This window comes from Mobula hypostoma, chromosome 20 (genome assembly GCF_963921235.1).
Source record: "Mobula hypostoma chromosome 20, sMobHyp1.1, whole genome shotgun sequence".
Lineage (NCBI taxonomy): Eukaryota > Metazoa > Chordata > Chondrichthyes > Myliobatiformes > Myliobatidae > Mobula > Mobula hypostoma.
Window position 1 is genome coordinate 50,385,921 of NC_086116.1, and position 20,972 is coordinate 50,406,892.

Genomic DNA, 20,972 nt, shown 5'->3' on the forward strand with positions numbered 1-20,972 from the left:
TTTTAGAGACTCTTAGACACGTAGGATGAAGAAAAACAGAGGGCAGCATAGGATAGAAGGGTTAGATAGATTTTGGAGTAGGTTACAAGGACAGCACAGCATCATGGGCTGAAGGGCTTGCACTGCTCTTTGTTGTTCTATATACTAGAGAGCTTTCTGAACCAGTACATAGATTGTCCTACTAAAAGGAGGGTAAGTACTAGACCGAGCCTTAGAGAATGATGTCAGACTAGACATTGAAGAACCTGTGAATTAGTATTTGGGCACTGTAACTTCGTGAGGTTTCGAGAGGAACGAAGGGTTGTCCAGAAATTAAGGTGCTGAATTAGGGGAAGGACGATTTCAAACATGAAACAAGAGCCTGGCAGACATGCCCCAAAAACTGATAGCTGTCAGTAAACCTACATCCAAAGAGCGGGAGTCTCTTAAACATGAAATTATCAGAGTTCTGAACTAATGTACAGGTGTCCCCCGCTTTTTGAACGTTCGCTTTACGAAACCTCACTGTTACGAAAGACCTACATTAGTTCCCTGTTTTCGCTAACAGGTGTTTTCACTGTTACGAAAAAAGGCAGCACGCGCCCTGAGCAGCCACTCTCCCCCGGATTTGGAACAGCATTCTAGCCGGCATTGCTTAAACACGTGCCTGTGAGCAGCCGTTTGCAAGATGAGTTCTAAGGTATCAGAAAAGCCTAAAAGAACTTGTAAGGGTGTTACACTTAGCGTAAAACTAGACATAATTACGCGTTTCGATCGTGGTGAGCGAAGTAAGGACAAAGTGAGTTTGGCTTGTGGAAGCTGACAAAGATGATGTTGAAGAGGTTTTGGCTTCCCATGACCAAGAACTGATAGATGAAGAGCTGATGCAATTGGAAGAGGAAAGGATAACAATCGAAACTGAATGCAGTAGCGAACTGAACGTGAAGCAACTGCGTGAGATTTTCGCTGCAATGATAAAGTACGACTTTAATTTTGAAAGGGTACGTCCGTTTAGGGCATATTTGCAAGATGGTTTGAGTCCTTACAAAGAACTGTATGATAGAAAAATGCGGAGGCTAAGCAGTCAAGCAAGCCTTCCGCATCAGCCACAGCAGACGACGAACCTCGACCTTCGACATCAAGCAGGTATTCATTGGAGATGAGCTGCCTGCCCTAATGGAAACAGACAACAAAATGACACCCCAGTGTCCCACCACCCCAACCCCCAGGCCGCAGACAGATACTGATTCGCGGAGAATGCAGTGGTAGCCGGGCGGCACCCAGCACATCTTTAAGAAAAAGGCGAAATAAACATGCTAATTAATTAGGTGCCGCCCGGCACGTAAATGTCAGCCCAGATCAGAGGCGACGCAATCAGCAATCGCCTCTGATCTGGGCCGACAATTACGTGCTGGGCGGCACCTAATTAATTAACATGCTTATTTCAGCTTTTTTCTTAAAGATGTGCTGGATGCCTCCCGGCTACTGCTGTACCCCTGCATGCTTCGCGGCAATGTATCGCTCGGCGGCCTAGAGGGTGGGGGCCACTGCACCACCCAAACTCCAACGACTCAGTCTAACACACCATCATCAGTGAGCTCAGCAAGCTGTCTTCCCGATTCCCATAAGTGATACTACACCGTACATACATTATTTCTACTTTGTATAAGCTGTGTATTTTTACGTGTTATTTGGTATGATTTGACAGCTTCATAGTTTAAAGGTTACTGGAGAGCGCTTGCATGAGATTTTCGCTACGGCGAACAGTGCAGGCGATGATTGTAGAAAAGTATTTCTACTTTATATAGGCTGTGTATTTATCATATCATTCCTGCTTTTACTATGTTACTGTTATTTTAGGTTTTATGTGTTATTTGGCATGATTTGGTAGGTTATTTTTGGGTCTGCGAACGCTCACAAAATTTTCCCATATAAATAAATGGTAATTGCTTCTTCGCTTTACGACATTCCGGCTTACGAACCCTTTCATAGGAACGCTCTACCTTTGGATGGCGGGGGAAACCTGTATTCCTGAGAGTGCCAACTTACCATAGGGATTGAAATATCAAGTCCTAGTAGCTCTACTGTAATTGTGAAAGGTGGGAAAGGCAAGTCCAGGGAGCCCTAAATATCAAGGATTATAGAGGGTTTGACAAAGAAAAAAAAGTATATATTACCGAAAAAAGGCAAGGCCTTTTCAAAATAGAATGTATAGGGAGCTATTTAAGTAAATCAGGAGGGCAAATAGATGCTGCAGAATATCACTGATGGAAAGATTAAGGAAAATCTCATGATGATTATAAATCTATTTAAGATATCCGGGTAAGAACAATATGTGTATGGAGTCAGAGGATGTGGATACACATCATTGCACACATTTCTGATTGCTACTGCACTGAAAGGACAGGATTACAATGCAGAGGAGATTTACCAGAATGTTGCCTCTACTAGACATTTTAGACTTCGTTATGAGAGACTGGATTGGCTGGGTTTCTTTCCCTTTGAGCAGGAAAGGCTGAGGGAGCACTGATAAAGAGACAGGTAGCTCCGCAGGTTTTGAACACCTGGCTTATCAACAGGTGTTGAAGCCTTGGACATCTGTGGAGCAGATGATAGATTTGACGGCTGCTATGGGCATTGTTGTAATGTGAGTGTAATTAAAAGTAAGTTAATACTAATTAGGATCGGCGGGGGGGTCTACTTCCGTTTTTGTTCTTCCAGTGGCTCTTGGTACATGGTGTCCCCGCCATGCCGTACGGATTGTGAAACCCTCTGTATATATATAACGTTTTGAAGTTCGAGATAAAGTTGTTTCTTTGGCATGAAGTTGTCAAGTGTGCCTTTTTCAAAGTAGAAGTTACCACATACTTTTGGCGACAAGGTGAACTGATTTTGTGAACGTGTCAGCATGTTTTTCAAACGGGAGTTTTCACGTTCAGTATGGCTACGTTTGGAACTATCTGTGAATTCCTGGAAGAAGCCAAGGACTGGTCAGAGTATGAGGAAAGGCTGGGACACTTTTTCTGTGCTAATGGAATTACAGAGGAGGCTAAGAAGCACTCTATTCTCCTGAGTGTGTGTGGGGCAAAGACTTACAAGCTAATAAGGAACTTAGCCCTACCGTGGAAACCAGGGGAAATCCCATTTGACAAACTGGTGAAACTTGTGGGGAACCACTACAATCCAAAACCTTCTGTGATAGTCCAACGGTGCAAGTTTCACAGCCATTTCAGGAAGGCAGGTCAGTCTGTGGCCAATTTTGTGGCCGAGCTTCGGCAGCTGTCGGAACATTGTGATTTCGGTGCGGTGTTGGAAGACATGCTCCGTGATCGATTCGTATGCAGCATTAATGATGACGGCATACAATGCCACCTGTTAGGGTAAACCCCATGGTTAACTTTCAAGAAAGCCTTAGAGATTGCCCAAGGCATGGAGATTGCTGCTAATAATGTTAAGGATATCGGGTCGCAGTCGGCGGCAGTGCACCAAGTCAGGAGGGAGACTGGTAAACAGGCAAAGCGGGTGGAATGTTTCCGGTGTGGGGGGACGCACTATGCAAATGATTGCAAATTCAAAGACACTGTCTGCCATGCTTGTAGCAAAAAGGGCCATTTAGCTCAAAAGTGCAGATGTTCAAAGGGTAAGATTAAGCCTGGACAGGGGAAAGGTCAACAGGCTCAGGCAGCCACACACCATCTAGAAGAAGCAGATGAAGAGGCAGCGTGTGCCTACAACATGTTTGGAGTGGAAACAGATGAGGAACCACCTGAACCATGTTATGCCACAGTCACTGTCAGGGGAAAGGAGATTAAGTTTGAGATTGATTCAAGGGTTACTGCATCGGTCATTAGTGAGGAGACCTACAGGAGGACATGGGGGTCCAACCTGCCTCCCATTAGGCCATTAAAGCTCAAACTTAGGACCTATACGGGGCAGCCCATACCACATTTAGGAGAGTTATATGTGGACATTTCAGCCAGGGGTCAGAAGGCTGAAGCCAGGCTAGTGATAGCTAAGGGCAGGGGACCCAGTCTTTTGGGTCACGATTGGCTTCGCAAGATCCGGCTAAACTGGCATGAAATTAAGTATGCACACACGATGGAGGACGTTCTGCAGTGGTACAGTGATGTTTTCAGGGACGAGCTGGGAACGCTGAAGGGTGTGACAGTGAAACTCCATGTCGACCCTGAGGTTACACCACGTTTTTTTAAGCCCAGGTCAGTGCCCTATGCCATGAAAGGCAAAGTCGAGGAGGAACTGGAACGTTTACAGAGGCTGGGCATTATTGAGCCCATACAGATTTCAAGGTGGGAGGCTCCCAGTGTTCCAGTTTTGAAGGCAGACAAAACGGTGAGGATATGTGGGGATTATAAGCTTACGGTGAATCAGGTCTCTAGGCTGGAGGAATACCCATTGCCACGGGTGGATGACCTGTTTGCAACCCTGTCAGGGGGTAAGCTGTTCACAAAGCTGGACATGAGCCACGCCTACCAACAGCTGCTGTTCGACGAGGATTCAAAGGAGTACGTCACAATTAATACGCACAAGGGATTATTCAAGTACAGTCGCCTGGTGTTTGGAGTGGCATCCAGCCCTGCCATTCTCCAAAGGACAATGGACACTTTGCTGCAGGGGATTCCGCAGGTAGCAGTGTACCTTGATGATATTTTGTTCACGAGGGCTACGGAGGTGGAGCATCTGGCTAATTTAGAACGGGTGCTGAAGAGGCTCTCAGACGCAGGGCTGCGGTTGAAACGTGGAAAATGTGTGTTCCTGGCATTGAGTGTGACTTACCTGGGACAGAAGATCACAGCTGAGGGGCTTTGCCCTGTGGAGGACAAAGAGCTATTAAGGAGGCACAAGCCCTAAGACCGTCACGGAACTCAGATCATTTTTGTGCATGGTGAATTATTATGGCAAGTTTCTTCCAGACCTCTCAAGGGTTTTGACCCCACTGTATAAGCTGCTTCACAATGACACTATGTGGCAGTGGGGTGAAGAGCAGGAGAAAGCTTTCAAGGAAGTGAAAGAACTTCTCCACTCAACAAAGCTGCTTGTTCACCATGACCCAGACAAGGAGATCACCCTTGCGTGCAATGCCTCGCCCTGTGGAGTCCGGGCAGTTCCCTCACATGCAATGGAGGACCGTTCAGAGAAGCCTATTGGTTTTGCTTCATGTACCCTGACAGTTGCAGAGAAGGGATATTCACAGCCAGACAAAGAAGGTCTGGCCATTGTTTTTGCGGCCAAACGCTTTCATCAGTACCTTTATGGACGCGCATTTACAATTTATATAGACCACAAACCACTGATGAGCCTGTTCAGTGAGACTGATGATCCTGTATCAGCCAGGATACAGCGTTGGGCTCTTACCTTGTCAGCCTACCAGTACACTATAGTGTACAGAGCGGGTGGGGATAATGCAAATGCTGATGCACTGAGTCAACTACCTTTACCTGAGACACCTGTTAATACACATGTGCCTCCAGAGACTGTGTTTACATTGGAGAGGTTGTCAGAGACAAATGTAAAGGCAACCCAGATCAAGCAGTGTACAGAGGGGGACCCAGTCCTGTCCCAAGTCAAGACTTTTCTTTTACGAGGTTGGCCCAGAGTCGTGGAAGGAGAGGAACTAAGGCCTCATGCCAAACGCAAGACAGAACTCAGTCTGCAGGATGGCTGCATTTTCTGGGGGGGCGAGGGTCATCGTGCCTCCCCCTGGCCGTTCACAGATTGTGGAGGAAATTCATGAGACTCACCCAGGAGTGTCTCGAATGAAAAGCCTTGCAAGATCCTACGTTTGGTGGCCAAGAATGGATCAGGATCTGGAGAACAAGGTAAAGTCATGCATGCAATGTCAGACTAATCAGAATATGCCACCACCAGCTCCTTTGCACCCATAGGAGTGGCCAGACCACCCCTGGTCTAGGCTATATTTGGACTTTGCTGGCCCTTTTATGGGGCAGATGTTTCTTGTCATGGTAGATGCGCATTCTAAATGGATCAAAGCCACATCATGAGCAACATCACAGCCCCCTCAACCATAGACAAACTCAGGCAAGTGTTTACAGTCCACGAACTGCCTGACACTCTGGTCACTGATAATGGCCCGACGTTCACTCGTGAACTGTCCAGTGAGTTCATGCGGCAGAATGGCATTCGTCACATTTGGATGGCCCCTTTCCACCCAGCCTCAAATAGTTTGGCTGAGCGAGCTGGCAGACAGTGAAGGAAGGCCTGAAGCGGATGACAGGGGACTCCCTTAGCATTCGGTTTTCACGTTTCCTGTTTAAGTACCGCCTCACACCACAGACTACGACTGCCCACACTCCAGCAGAGATGCTGATGGGGCACAGGCCCAAGTCAAGATTGGACCTGCTGCGCCTGGATATGAAGACAAAAGTGGAGAGAAAGCAGGAAAAGCAGAAGGGGGGACATGATCAACAGGCATGAGAGAGGCAGTTAAAACCGGATGACAATGTCTATTTGCGAAGCAGTCAGCAATGGCAGACTGGGGTCCCATTCTTAAGAGTGGTCCCATCTCCAATGTTGTTAAGCTGACTGATGGCCGACGTCAGGATCATGTGTGCCTGCGTCATGATACCGGCTCAGAGGCAGACAGTTCCATGGAGTTTCCATTTGTGAGTCAGACTACAGTGGAAGCATGTCCACCAGTGACTTTACCAGAGGGCGAGACGCAGGCAGAGGGGTCGGGGTCCCCTGAGGAGGATGGACATTCTCACGCAGACACACAGACCCCTCTCATGCCCCCAAAAGCAGACCCATCCAAAACACCCTCACCAGCAGTGCCTGCTGGGTCACCGGGGTAGTGCGCAGATCACAGCGCACTCGTAAACCTCCTGACAGACTGAATCTTTGGTGGGACAGTTTATTTTGCATTGTTAGATTGAATGTTGAATCTGTCATGTCTTCCAGATGTTTTGTATTGGTAAACTGTTGCTAAGGTACTAGTATAAGTTTTCAGGGGTATGCAAGTTAATAACACCACTGTTTTTTATTTCCTAGTTTTTTACATTTGGGGATGTTGGATTTTAAAGGGGGAGAAGTGTTGTAATGTAAGTGTAACTAAAAGTAAGTTAATACTAATTAGGATGGGGGGGGTGGAGGTCTACTTCCGTTTTTGTTCTTCCGGTGGCTCTCGGTACATAGTGTATATACGCCATCCCGTACGGGTTGTGAAACCCTCTGTATGTACGTAACGTTTTGAAGTTCGAGATAAAGTTGTTTCTTTGGCATGAAGTTGTTGAGTGTGCCTTTTTCAAAGTAGAAGTTACCACGGGCATCTTCTGCTGGATGGGAATGGGGCATTCTTGCTTGCCTTCTCTTCCTCCCTCCCAATACCCTGACCACCCCCCCGCCAACCCTCCACTGACCCATAACAAATAGAGGGGGCGAAACAAGGTGAGCAGAGCTGGATGTGCTCACTCGCTCACCTAGTCAGAGAGGCTGGCTCTTCTTGTGCTTGCTAACTCTTCCCATTTAGAGCTGTTTCTCTGACCCTCTCCCACACACTGTAGTCCATTCCTGACCTATGAACAGTTCGGGTTAAGAACAATTCTCAAAAACAAAATCTGGGGAATGCCTGCATACAAAAACGATGGACATGGACAGGTCGACCTCCTAACAGAGATGCCTTAACCCAGAAGACTTAGGTTTAAGGTGAGGAGTAAGAGGATTCGTAGGGATCTAAAGGAAACAGAAGTTCACCCAAGCGCGATTGCAATCTGCGGTGCACTAAGAGGATAGAAGAGGCACAACATTTAACAAATACCTACATGAGTGGTTGAATTTCCAAGACCCAGGAGTCAATGATACGAATGCTGGGAAATGGGATTTATACAGACGGACACAATGATCAACATCGACGTTGCACGGAAGGGGCTGCTTCTGTACTGTATGGCTATGAATTAATTATTTATTACATGCATAAAATTACAAAAATGTTGAAGTCACCTAAGGGTTTATGGATTTCTTAATATTTGATTAATTTTATTCTATATAATGTCCTCACTGTTACCATCAGGAAGGAGGTACAGAAGCCTGAAGGTACACAATCAGCGATTCAGGAGCAGTTTCTTCATCTGATTTCTGAATGAACATTGAACCCATGAACACTACCTCACCACTTTTATTTCTATTTTGCACTGTTTAATTTATCCAAAAACAAACATATATATATATAATACACACACCTACTGTAATTCAGTCTTCTTCTGTTGTTATTTTGAATTGCATTTACCGCTGCCGCAAAGTCAACAAATTTAATGACCTGATTCTGGTTCCGTTTTCACTTATTATTTTTTAATTCTGTCTCTCATTTTTATGACTATATTGATTTATCTTTACAATCTATATAAAGCAATGTGAGCCTGCATCTTCATGTATAAAAGGTGCTACATAAATTATTATTACTAATACCATTATTAATAGCTGCAAGCTTAATAAATCATAAAATTACATCAATCTACAAGCAGCACATTGAGTTGCATTACTAACCTTAATAGCACTGGAAAAGTTACCTAATGTGGTTTTGTTCACTCTAAACGTCTTGCCTCTGAAATTATTAGTAATTACCAGTGTCATCTTCTTCCCCTGTGTGAATCAAACACATGGAAACTGAATGGCCCATCTCCCATTTCGCAAACTAAATAAATCAAACATTTTCTTCTTGAACTTACCCGATAGAAATCTAAATTTTTTCCTTTAAATGTAATACTTCTCTCTACATCCACTGGAATGAGTGATGGTGTAGGATCTCCAAATTGTGGACACTTTTCAGCCTACAAACAAACAGCACAGAACTAAACTTTAAAAAAAAAAGTCAATTCAACAACTTGCAGAAGAGGTAGTAACAAAAACATAAATGTTCACAAAGTCTTCGGAAGGGCACCTGCCTAAAATATTGACTGCTTTCTACTTCAACCAAACAGCTCCATTCGTATAAAATTTCTCAATTTTTGTTATTGCATTTTCATTTGTTGGGGGGGGGGGTTCTTAACCACTCTCACAACAGCAAACTTCATTTGGATTAAAGAATGAGAAAATAAGAAAGCGTAAGAGGACAGATTCCACTTCAGGAATACAATTCAATGCAGAACAAAGAAATAATCTGATGAAGCAAAATCTCGACTGACACACCAGTGCATTAACAAAGCAATACTGTACTTTCCTTTGGCTAAAACGTTAAACTGAGGTCCCATTTATTCTATAGATGGGGAAAAAATGCTCATGATCCCATTCTGGTCAGCAGTGGGCCTTTCTTTAGAGGTCTTTCCCTATAATTTTATGGGAGTCTGCTCCTGGCAAATTGACTGCTAGATTTCTGGTATAGTATAGCAAAAGTGACAATATTTAAATAATACACTTGTTGGTTATGAAGTCCTGAAAGACATCACCACTTCTGTAATGACCTATTTGTTTGGATGACCAAGTTATATTCCAGTATTTGGTTGGTTTTATTTTGATAATTTGTAGATCATAAACTAAAATTTATTCAACTTTTACATTTTGTCTGTAAAAGACACTTTCTACATCTGAATGAGAACAAAGTGGCTCTTCTTACTTAAGCAACACAATATCTGCCTTTGCAATAAATTATTCAAGTCTGGAGTCTTTGGCCATCAGCTTGGGAAACAATATTGGCAAGTCCCATATCATCACTGAAGCAAGACCTGAATGACTCTTACATTCTGGGTCTTCTAGTTGTTATTGTTTGGCTGCCTACTCAATACTTCTTTGACCCACTCCTTTATTAAAATCTACAGTTCCCTTTCTTCAATTACATCCCACGACAACAACCATGCAAAGCACAACACAATTCATTTGTTATTTCAAACATGCATAACTCCTTGTGTTTATTCTCACTCTTACAGTATAAATACAATGCTCTTTTAACCTCCCTGTGCCTGAGAGGTGAGCAGGCTGCAAAGGGGCCTATTTCTACTCCTTTCTCATGCTCGAATGTTCCAGTGTGTGGAATATATTCTAGCAATGGAATATTAGAAGCAGCTTCTCCCAGTTTTCTATTTTAAGTTCATACTCAACACAATGTGAACACAGGAAAATATGAGAAAGCCACTTGGCCCCTCACAGAACAACAGGAATTCTGCAGATGCTGGAAATTCAAGCAACACACATCAAAGTTGCTGGTGAACGCAGCAGGCCAGGCAGCATCTCTAGGAAGGGGTACAGTCGACGTTTCAGGCCGAGACCCTTCGTCAGGACTTGGCCTGAAACGTCGACTGCACCTCTTCCTAGAGATGCTGCCTGGTCTGCTGCGTTCACCAGCAACTTTGATGTGTGTGGCCCCTCACAGGTTACCCACCATTCCAGATAATTTTGGGATGACTGTCCAGGGACTCACCTCCTACTTTATCCCAGTTCCCCGTAGCCTCCAAGTCCCTGGGGGTCACTTTGCTATTTCTTCTTTAAATATACCCAATGATCTGACTTCTACAACCCCGTGGAGTACAGATTTCCAGAGGTTCACCATCCTCTGCGAGAAATTCTCGAACCTCTTGTTAAGTAACTGTCTCCGAATTCTGTAACTTAGTTGATATCCTCCGACTTGTGGAAACATCTAAATAGCTATGCCCCCGAAAGCTCTTGTATAATTCAACAAGATCACCATTCATTGCTCTGAAGGAGAAGATCTAATTTATTTTGCTTTTGTTATAACAACTCTCATGTCCAGTATTAGCCTCTAATGCCAGTATATCCTTTGCTTAAACACAGGGACCATAACTGTGCATGGTACTCCAAGAGTGGACTCCCCAGTATCCTACAGAGTTGCAACAATCCTTCCCGACATCTAACTTCCAACCTTTGTAAAAGGAACCAATATGCCATTTGCCTTCCAAACGATGCAAGCAGCTGCCAACTAACCTTTTGAGATTGCTAACCAAAGTTCCAAAGAATTCAAAGTGAATCAATTATCAAAGAATGTATATGTCACCATATACTACGCTGAGATCCATTTTCTTGCAGGCATTCACAATCATCATTCCTCCAGTGCCAAGCCACTTTGTTCTTCCTCTAGCACTCAGCTAAGTGCGTAATTCTCTCTCAATGTCATTTATTTCTTTAACAGCCACTGGTCATCTATCAGTTTTTGTCATTTTGGATAAGGCACAACGGCAGGAAAGAAAGTCAAGCCCAGGGCAAGAAGGACAGATGGGCAAATATACAAGTCCTTACCAACAGCAAGCAGAAAACTCCAGGCTTTACTGAGCTCCAAACAAAAGCAATGATGATTAAAGGTGGAAAAGTTGGACTCAGCTGGGTACCAGCAAGTTTACAAGATCATTGAATTCTGAAAACTGTGGCTTGCCTCTTATTACCTTGTTAATTTTTATTCTCCTCAAGATAAAATTGACCCAAAGTACTCACTTTCTGGCTCATATACAAACAATTATTTTTACAATGAAGCTGAAGATCACCAGCTCTCACCAATATGGGTGAATGTCTTGAAATAAGAAATTCAATTTCATGCAACTGTCTTATATACAAGTTTGTATTTTTACATTTTAAGTAGACAAATTAAATTAAATACTTAATACGGTGTCATAAATAGTTCAAATGAGAGGCAAGGTTCCATGGCATTAAAAATGGAAAGTCAAGTATGTTAAATATGCAAGACCAAAGTGCTTTTAACCTTGCTTTATTTAAAGTCAGGGGAACTAATTCAAAAGGCAAGGATGTAATCCAGTTTCTACTGTAAAGGTTGTACTTCTTCTATTTGTGTTTCTAATATTAAGTTCTGCTTTTGCTTTTATAATGAAAACTTTGTGAAATTATTATTTTTTAATTGTATCAACCCACCAAAAGCAAATAGCTGCACTATAGTAGCTCTATTGAAGAGAAGATGGCGACGCGACGCAGCGCACAGCAGCCACTCCGGAATGAATATCTGTTATTTGATAAGTAGGACGCCGTGCACAATCCTGCTTTGATAGAGACGGACGTGAGAAGCACGAAGAAACATCTGGTGAAACTTCTGAAATGCCTGTTTCGCTGCCGCTGCTACTGTGCGATCCAGAATCTCCGGAGGGGAAGGCCCCAAATCCTCGGCTTTGCCTGTTGCTTGGTGGCTGGGGCCGGGGTTGAAGCGCTCGGCAGAGATGGTGCTCGGTGCTGGAGGGCTGGTCGGAGGCTCGAAGTTTTCAGACGGACTCAGAGTCAGCTGTGGTCGGGTGCTTCCAGGGTGCTGCATCGGTAAGTTTGTGGCGCTGGAGGTTCATGGCAGGGAGAGTTTTTCTTCCCTCTACCGTCTGCATGAGATGATGGGGCTATTGGCACTTTGAGACCTTTTTTTTTTACTGTGCCAATAGTCTGTTCTTTATCAAATTACGGTATTGCTTTGCACTGTTGTAACTATATGTTATAATTATGTGGTTTTTGTCAGTTTTAGTCTTGATCTGTCTTGTGTTTCTGTGATATCATACTGGAGGAACATATTATTCTCCGTAACTTCCGCCATCTCCAACGGGATCCCACCACTAAGCACATCTTTCCCTCCCCCCCCCTGCATTCCGCAGGGATCGCTCCCTACGCAACTCCCTTGTCCATTCGTCCCCCCCATCCCTCCCCACTGATCTCCCTCCTGGCACTTATCCGTGTAAGCGGAACAAGTGCTACACATGCCCTTACACTTCCTTCCTTACCACCATTCAGGGCCCCAAACAGTCCTTCCAGGTGAGGCAACACTTCACCTGTGAGTCGACTGGGGTGATATACTGCGTCCGGTGCTCCCGATGTGGCCTTTTATATGTTGGCGAGACCCGACGCAGACTGGGAGACCGCTTTGCTGAACATCTACGCTCTGTCCGCCAGAGAAAGCAGGATCTCCCAGTGGCCACACATTTTAATTCCACATCCCATTCCCATTCTGACATGTCTATCCACAGCCTCCTCTACTGTAAAGATGAAGTCACACTCAGGTTGGAGGAACAACATCTTATATTCCATCTGGGTAGCCTCCAACCTGATGGCATGAACATCGACTTCTCTAACTTCCGCTAAGACCCCACCTCCCCCTCGTACCCCATCTGTTACTTATTTTTATGCACACATTCTTTCTCTCACTCTCCTTTTTCTCCCTCTGTCCCTCTGAATATACCTCTTGCCCATCCTCTGGGTCCCCCCCCCCGCTTGTCTTTCTTCCTGGACCTCCTGTCCCATGATCCTCTCGTATCCCCTTTTGCCTATCACCTGTCCAGCTCTTGGCTCCATCCCTCCCACTCCTGTCTTCTCCTATCATTTTGGATCTCCCCCTCCCCCTCCAACTTTCAAATCCCTTACTCACTCTTCCTTCAATTAGTCCTGACGAAGGGTCTCGGCCTGAAACGTCGACTGCACCTCTTCTACAGATGCTGCCTGGCCTGCTGCGTTCACCAGCAACTTTGATGTGTGTTGGAGGAACATTGTATCATTTCTTAATGCATGCATTACTAAATGACAATAAACGAGGACTGAGTGTCCTCATAATCTAATCTAATCTGGATATTTTATTAATTGGTGAAATATTTCTTTATTGAATTACATGTTTTTTTTTGTTTTCATTTGAGTTTGTAGCAGTTTGGACAACAAGTCAAATCTTACCATTTTACTTTTAACGATATTGGGTTGGCCTTCTTTTCCACTGCCATCTTTGCACATATTTTCAGCCATATCCCAATGACAGGTCCAATTGCTCCCTACACAGGAGGCGCACCTAAAAAGTAAACATGCCATGCATATTACTAACTCTTAACAATTATTAAGTCCCTGATTAACACTACTGTTGCTAACCTTAAGTGAAACATCTCATTAGCACCATACAGTAAATGAAATTGATCAACGTTTCATGGAAAATAATCTCTCAGCAAAACATTGGCACTGGCTTATTGGTACAATGATATTAAGTTACAGCGAAAATATATTGAAGTTGCTCTGAAATTACATAACCCCAATTTCAACAATGCGGTTGACTCTCTCTTTCAGAAAAAAAATGAATGAACATAAAGAACTATAAATGGTGACACTTGCAGCAATTTTCAAATAAGCTGAAAGAGGGCATATTTAACCTCCTTAGGAGCCAAGGAAAGTCATGAACACTGCATACCAAGTTAAACAAATTTGAAGACTAAAGCATGCTCCTAGATAGAGCCCAAGCACCACTGTATAATAAACATCTTCTTTCATTTACTGACAAGAATGTGATGGATTTAGTTATCTCATGTTTGAACAACAGAGCTTTGTCTGAGTCAATAACAGTAATACAGGTGAGAAATTTGTACGCTACCAACTAACCATTAAAGCAATCAGACTTGTGTATGAGGTCTCAAATCTCAAACTGAATTTTTCTCCTTCAAGGACTCGTGAAAGTTCCTCATTCCTTTCCACCCTCCCCCTCCCTTATAACCTTCAGAAATAATCTTCTTAAAACACAGAATTTCTGCCTATGTAATGCTTACCTTGGTACAGCCATAGAGCAATCTATTGGGTAAATATTAATAATCAGTATTCCCTAAAACACACACTGTTGAATGAAACAATAATCCACAGCTGCATTAAAGTGACAACACACATTTTAACTGGTGTGCTCAATTACTTTAGAATGGAGAAGTACTCACGGAATATTTGGAAACAACTTCATGGCAGCACTGCAGTCATAAAATGAATAATATGTCCTTGTGAAAGCTACACTTTTTCCTCCGCTGACATACTGCAGATATACTTCAACATTAGCATAATCTACAGAGGAAAATATATTAATGCTATTTTAATTCTACTTTATGCTCAACATTTTAAAGAACATGTTGTAACGAAATCAAATTCCAGTTTTGCATTTCAGGTTGAAGAGAAGCATAGTATCATGTATTACAAGAGAAGGAATCATTATCACCAGCTGTGTACTTCAGTTAAAAGATAAACGACTAAGAATTCTTGAGAAATTTAGAACATGGAAACTTACAGCACATTACAGGCCCTTTGGCCCACAATGTTGTGCCAACCATGCAACCTACTTTAGAAACTGCTCAGAATTTCCCTACCTCATAGCCCTCTATTTTTCTAAGCTCCATGTAACTATCTCTTAAAAAGACCCTATCGTATCCACCTCTACAACCGTCGCCAGCAATGCATTCCATGCACCCACCACTCTCTGTGTGAAAAACTTCTGACATTCCCCTTGTATTTACTTCCGAACACCTTAACCCCCTCGTGTTAGTCATTTCAGCCCTGGGAAAAAAAAACCTCTGGCTATCCACACGATCAATGCCTCAAATAATGTAATTTCTTTTGTGGTATCTCCATACACATGCTCATCGAGGTATTAACCAAATCTGAGAAACTTTATGTATATCATTGGAAACAATAAAGGGCCTTGTTCTGCTGCTGGTTGCTATGTTCTGTTTTGTTGTGTTCTGCTGAGCATTGTGGGAATACTGCACTGGTTCCAGAATGTGTGGCTACATCGCAGGCTGTCCCCAGCACATCCCTGGTCGCGATGTTTGTTAACGCAAACAATCTATTTCAATGGTTCAATGTACATGTGATAAATAAATCTGAATCTGAATCAGAAAAAGTAACAATTAAATTCAGATTGAAAATGCTGCAAATGGAATGTAGTTTGATAAGCAAAAAAAAATTCAGAACGACGTAGCTCCTCAAATGGAATACTAATCTATTTCTCCAGTTCAGGTAATGATCAGGAGTGAATTTCCAAAGTATCCTCCCAGTTATCTACAGAAGTTCTTGCAAACTCTCCCTGGTAATAATTGCGTGATAAATAATGTTTTCAATATATTTCTCCTATCATCATACACAATGTTATTATTGCACTTAATTTAAATCTGATTTCCTGCATTGTGTCAACTCTCCTAACTATAATAATGGTTACAAGCAACAATGATTCAGTAATATCTGACGGTGACCTCTGACAGGAGTGGCGAAGCAAGCACGAGAGACACACTCTAATAGTTCTGTGGCATCGATCTTTACTGAGCTTCATTCCCCTGGAGTCACCAGGTCGCAAGGATACAAGTATTTCCTAATTATGTAAGTAAATTAAAAACAAAGGCCTTTTGTTTGTGACTGACAATAGCTATAGAAAATTCTTTATATTTTCATTAATTCAAGTATAACCATTGATACTTTTAAAAAAGCAGCCTTGGAAACATGTTTTTATCATACTTAAATTCACAATTCAAATGTTCAAAGCGTACTTTTAGTCTCCTTCAACAAATACTCTTCAGTGTGAGAACTCACCTTGACCCGGAGGTGTAGCGTTGATATGATTCAAAGGAGGAGACTGACAAGTTACAGACCCTTCTGTGAAGTTCTTTATAGCCTCTTTAACATCACCGAAAATACACTCAATCCGGTCACCGTTTGTCAGAGCAGGGAAAGGCTCAATGTTCAGTTGTACCTGATTAAAAAGATACAGAATTATTTTACATGGTTTATAAATTGACGTGATCAGAATACATAACAATCAGAGCAGATGCCTCAAGTTTTATTTAAATATAATACTGGTTGTAACTTCAAACCACTTTACAAAGTCCTAAGATGCAAGAACTTGATACGGTTCTTTGAAGAAATTACAACTCTGTCCAACAGAATGGTCACAATAAATGCATTTGTTTAAAAATGTAATTTTTATTGGCACATTATTTTCTGGAAAAACTTAATGCAGTTATTACAAAAAATTGAAGCAATTACCAGGGAAAATGGACAATTATCAAGCATTCTTGGAATTTCTTGAGAAATATTACAACTAGGATGTTTAAACACACAAACAGAATCATAAAATTAGTCATTACTTCCAGGACATTATCTAACATTAAAACTTTGAACTACAAGTAATGATGCTTACCAGGTTTTGTTGATTTCGACTCATGTTCTCAGGAACGGCACTAGTTACTGTCACACATTTCTTATGCAAACTCCACAGCCAATGGTTTTTTTCACCAGCTTTGGCACAGTCCGACCTCCTTGAGCAACTGATAAATACATTAAAAGCATTGGTACATCTGAAATTATTGGTCTCAACATATTCAGAATTTCAGTTACTGTGGTAAACTATATATATATATGTTGTAACTGGGTTACCTGTCTGGACATGCCCCTCTGCTGACTGCTCTTGTGGCTCCTCCCACAGACCCCTGAATAAAGGCAATTGCGCCACTGCTCCTCCCTCAGTCCAGGGCAGATACTCAGCATGGACGTTGGATCATTTACTGTTCACAAAAGCCTTTCAGTATTTACTCTACTTCCAGTCTTTTGGAGTAACTGATAGTGCATCAGTTACACAGGGCAAGATGGCTGGAAATACCATATTGTGCCCTGGTCGCCATATTTAAGGGTGTTCAGGGAAATTTACTGGGCTAATACCTGGAATGGGATAGGCTAAGGTTATGTCCACTAGAGTTTAGAAGACTGAGATGGGTTGTGATTGGAATTCACAAGCTCTGAGACATCCAACAAGGTAGACTGTGGTAAGGATCTTTCTTCTCGTGTGAAGAATCTACAACTGGGGTCTCTGTAAGTAAGGAGTCACCCATTTAAGACAAATATGAGATAGTTTTTTTCTGAGCAGCCTGGGACACTTTACAACTCTTTTCCTCAAAGGCTGGTGCAAAATGAGTTTGATATTTTGTTCAAGGCAGATGCAGATACTTGATACATGAGGCTATTAAAGACTGCTATAGGTAGACACTGTTTATGGATCTGAGGTTGAAATCAGTTTATCCATGATTTTATTAAATGGCAGAGCAGGCTTGATGAGATAAGTGCCCCACTCTTGTTCTCAATACACTAATTCATGATTGAAAATACCATTCGCTGGGCTGAACTACGAACTCTGCCATCCCAACAGTTTCACCATGCTGAAATCAAGACTCAGACTTACATTAAGACCTGGACAAAACCAAAAAAGCAATTTCTCCTCTAACTTCTTCGTTGATATTCCGTGGTGGTCTCTGCTATGCATCTAATCATTACCTCCAATTTATCACTTTTAATTTCCTCTCCCTCGGTACTTCTCTCCCCATTTAAAAAAATTAATCTGATGTTTAGATTAAATAGCTGTACATGATTCTGGCCTCCAAGGTATTCTGAAAGCATTTATTTGAATAAGTAAACACTTCAATACCAATCTGTGCAAATATTATTAATAGATTTGTAGGAAGCTGGCATAAAGTTAATAAAGGAACACTATATTGACAGCAAATTCTGGATAAGAAAGTAACTTTGAATACTGTACCATTGAGGTCCTAAACAAAGAATGGAATTTGTTTCAATTTTAATACAAGAAACTACAAATATGCTGGTCATATTTTACATGTTTGTTTTCAGTTTAAGTTCGTCTTCCCTCAACAATTAAAAATGCAAGGCAAATAATTTACTGGGCACAGAAATACTGTTGCTTCAGACAGACCACAATAAGATTGACCACGGCCTCACAGCCCATTCAGTCATCAAGAAGGGCTGAATTAGGAGGGGCAGAATTTCTGAATTGTTGTGCAGATAATAATGTGGATACAAGGCTGCTTAATTATAACTTAAAAATATAAACTCAGCCTCAGTCAAGGCAGAAGATGGGAAAAATGTTTATACCCATGCCTATGCAGGAAATAATCAACAAGAAAGTTGATCCAATGAAACCCTTCATAGAGAACAGGATGAAAAAAAAGTACAAAATAAACTAACTGAAACAAAAATAATCCTAGGACATACAAGTGGTTAACATCTGGATAGATGAATTAACGTTTCAAACGCAAACTCTGTCAGTAGGAACGCAAATAAAGAAAGATTGGGGGTGGTGGAGAAAAATGTTGAGAAAATTCGTAGTAGCAAAGGATGTGTAATTCAGCCATGAGTTGTTGAAGCAGAACATAAAAGCTTACAGCCTTAGTTAAGATTTTTTGAGTAGCTTTCATCTTGCATATAACAATTCAGTAACCTCGTGTGCCAAATGAAATTTATAGGTTTTCTCAGCAGCTGTCATCTAATATTTTATTACATGTAATTAGAATAAAATGAGCCATTTCATTCAGGTGCTTGGCCTTCATGAGAGAAAGTGATTTGATCTCAATTAATTACTTCCAACTGCTTCCAGAGTCTCACTTGAAGGTCTGGGTCATAGATTAACCACAGCTGACAGCATCACCCCAAAAGCATCAAGATTGGCAGCACTTACATTCCCTCAGCTGCACACCACCCACAGTAAGGATCTTTGGACGCAATGCAAGAATCACAAGTTTTGTACTTCATGCACTCCTGTACAGGAAGGCGAGTGACCTGAAAGACGAGTTTTTAACAAAATAAAAATGAAGCTCTGCTCATTTTAAAGTACAGAAATTGAAGTCAATAAACAGAATATTTTCTGTAAAGTAAATCTGCCACAACAAGACATCCTGTAGCATTATTTTGTATCTATTTCACAAAAGATACACGTACAAAAAGTCAGAAACAGCTTCAGGTTACATATCAAAAAAGTTGGCTATCTTCTAGAGAACTGAATTTTAACCGTATGTGTACTATGACAGAAGAATCAATACCACAAAACACAATGTTTGATGCTTACCTTTCAGTCTAACATATGGTACAGTAAATTGGATATAATTAATTCACAGAATAAATTACCTGTTTATCTGTCATGACATATAGGTAATCTCTTTTTGCATCGAAAACAAGGTCACTATTCACTGGGCTGCTTGAATTCATATAAATACTTTGATATTCTTCTGCTGTTTTATCCAAAAATACCTGTTGAATAGTGAACATTGTCACTGCTGTATAAGAAACAATGCAGTACATAATGCCAATATAATTGCTGAATGAATAGCACAAACATACAAGTTGCTTCTAAATTTTGAGAACACCAAATTTTAGAAAAACACCTGTCTTGAATTTAAAATAAATTTCTAATTTGCTCTACAAACTTTAGGATAAGCTGATTAAGGTCTGAGACCTTGGTAAAAGTTATCTGAGAGCTCAAATCTCTTGGGGTGCCCAAACTTTTGCATGGTGCTCTTTTCCTTTTTTCCCCACTCTAAAATCATACAAAACAAAATTAGTACACTAATCTTGCTTAAAATGTTGAAAAGAATGTTTCACCTTTAACTTTATGACTTTTGGAGATCAGTTCATCTTCTACTCACTTAACTATTCACAGTAACAGAAATTTTGACCGGGGCGCCCAAACCTTTGCATGCCACTGTGTATCCTTTGCCTTCCAAATTGCTTCCAGAAATTCCAGCCATTGCTGCTGTGCAGTCATCCCTGCCAGTGTTCTTTTCCAATCAATTCTGGCCAACTCCTCTCATGCTTCTGTAATTCCTTTTATTCCACTGTAATACCGACACATCTGACTTTACCTTCTCCTTCTCAAATTTCAGGGTGAATGTTATGATCACTCGCCCCCAAGGGTTCTTTTACCTAAAGCTCTCTAATCAATTCTGGTTCATTGCACAACACCCAATCCAGAATAGCTGATCTCCTAGAGGGCTCAATACAAGCTAGCTGCTCTAAAAAGCCATTCTGTAGGCATTCCAGAAATTGCCCCTCTTGGGATCCAGGACCAACTTTATTTTCCCAATCTACCTGCATATTGAAATCCCCCATGACTACTGTAACACTGCCCTTTTGACATGCATTTTCCAGCTCCCATTGCAATTTGTAGGCTACACCTTTAACTCCTGTTTGAGGGTCTGCATAGAACACACATCAGGGTCTTTTCTACCATTGCAGTTCCTTAGTTCTATTCACAATGATTCAACACCTTCCAACTCTATGGCACCTCTTTCCAATGAGGTGACTCCATTTTTTTTACCAACACAGCCATACCACACCCTCTGCCTTCCTGCCTATCCTTTTGATACAATGTGTATCCTTGGGTGTTACACTCCCAGCTATAATCTTCTTTCAGCTATGATTAGTGATGCCCACAACATCATACATGTCAATCTGTAACTGTGCTACAAAAGTTC

General features: G+C 41.8%; 1 protein-coding gene across 8 annotated transcripts in view; it reads right to left on the minus strand.

Annotated features, from left to right (window-relative positions):
• Positions 1-20,972, minus strand: part of LOC134359516 (plexin-B2-like) — a 258,980-nt gene that overhangs the window by 75,455 nt on the left and 162,553 nt on the right. For all 8 annotated transcript variants that reach the window (XM_063072885.1, XM_063072881.1, XM_063072888.1 and 5 more), the window contains 8 exons: positions 19,627-19,749; positions 19,181-19,281; positions 16,856-16,982; positions 16,249-16,408; positions 14,613-14,733; positions 13,600-13,711; positions 8,679-8,780; positions 8,497-8,592 (listed from right to left, as the gene is read on the minus strand). In XM_063072885.1, coding sequence (XP_062928955.1) covers positions 8,497-8,592; positions 8,679-8,780; positions 13,600-13,711; positions 14,613-14,733; positions 16,249-16,408; positions 16,856-16,982; positions 19,181-19,281; positions 19,627-19,749 — 942 coding nt within the window. The remainder of the gene's footprint in view (positions 1-8,496; positions 8,593-8,678; positions 8,781-13,599; positions 13,712-14,612; positions 14,734-16,248; positions 16,409-16,855; positions 16,983-19,180; positions 19,282-19,626; positions 19,750-20,972) is intronic.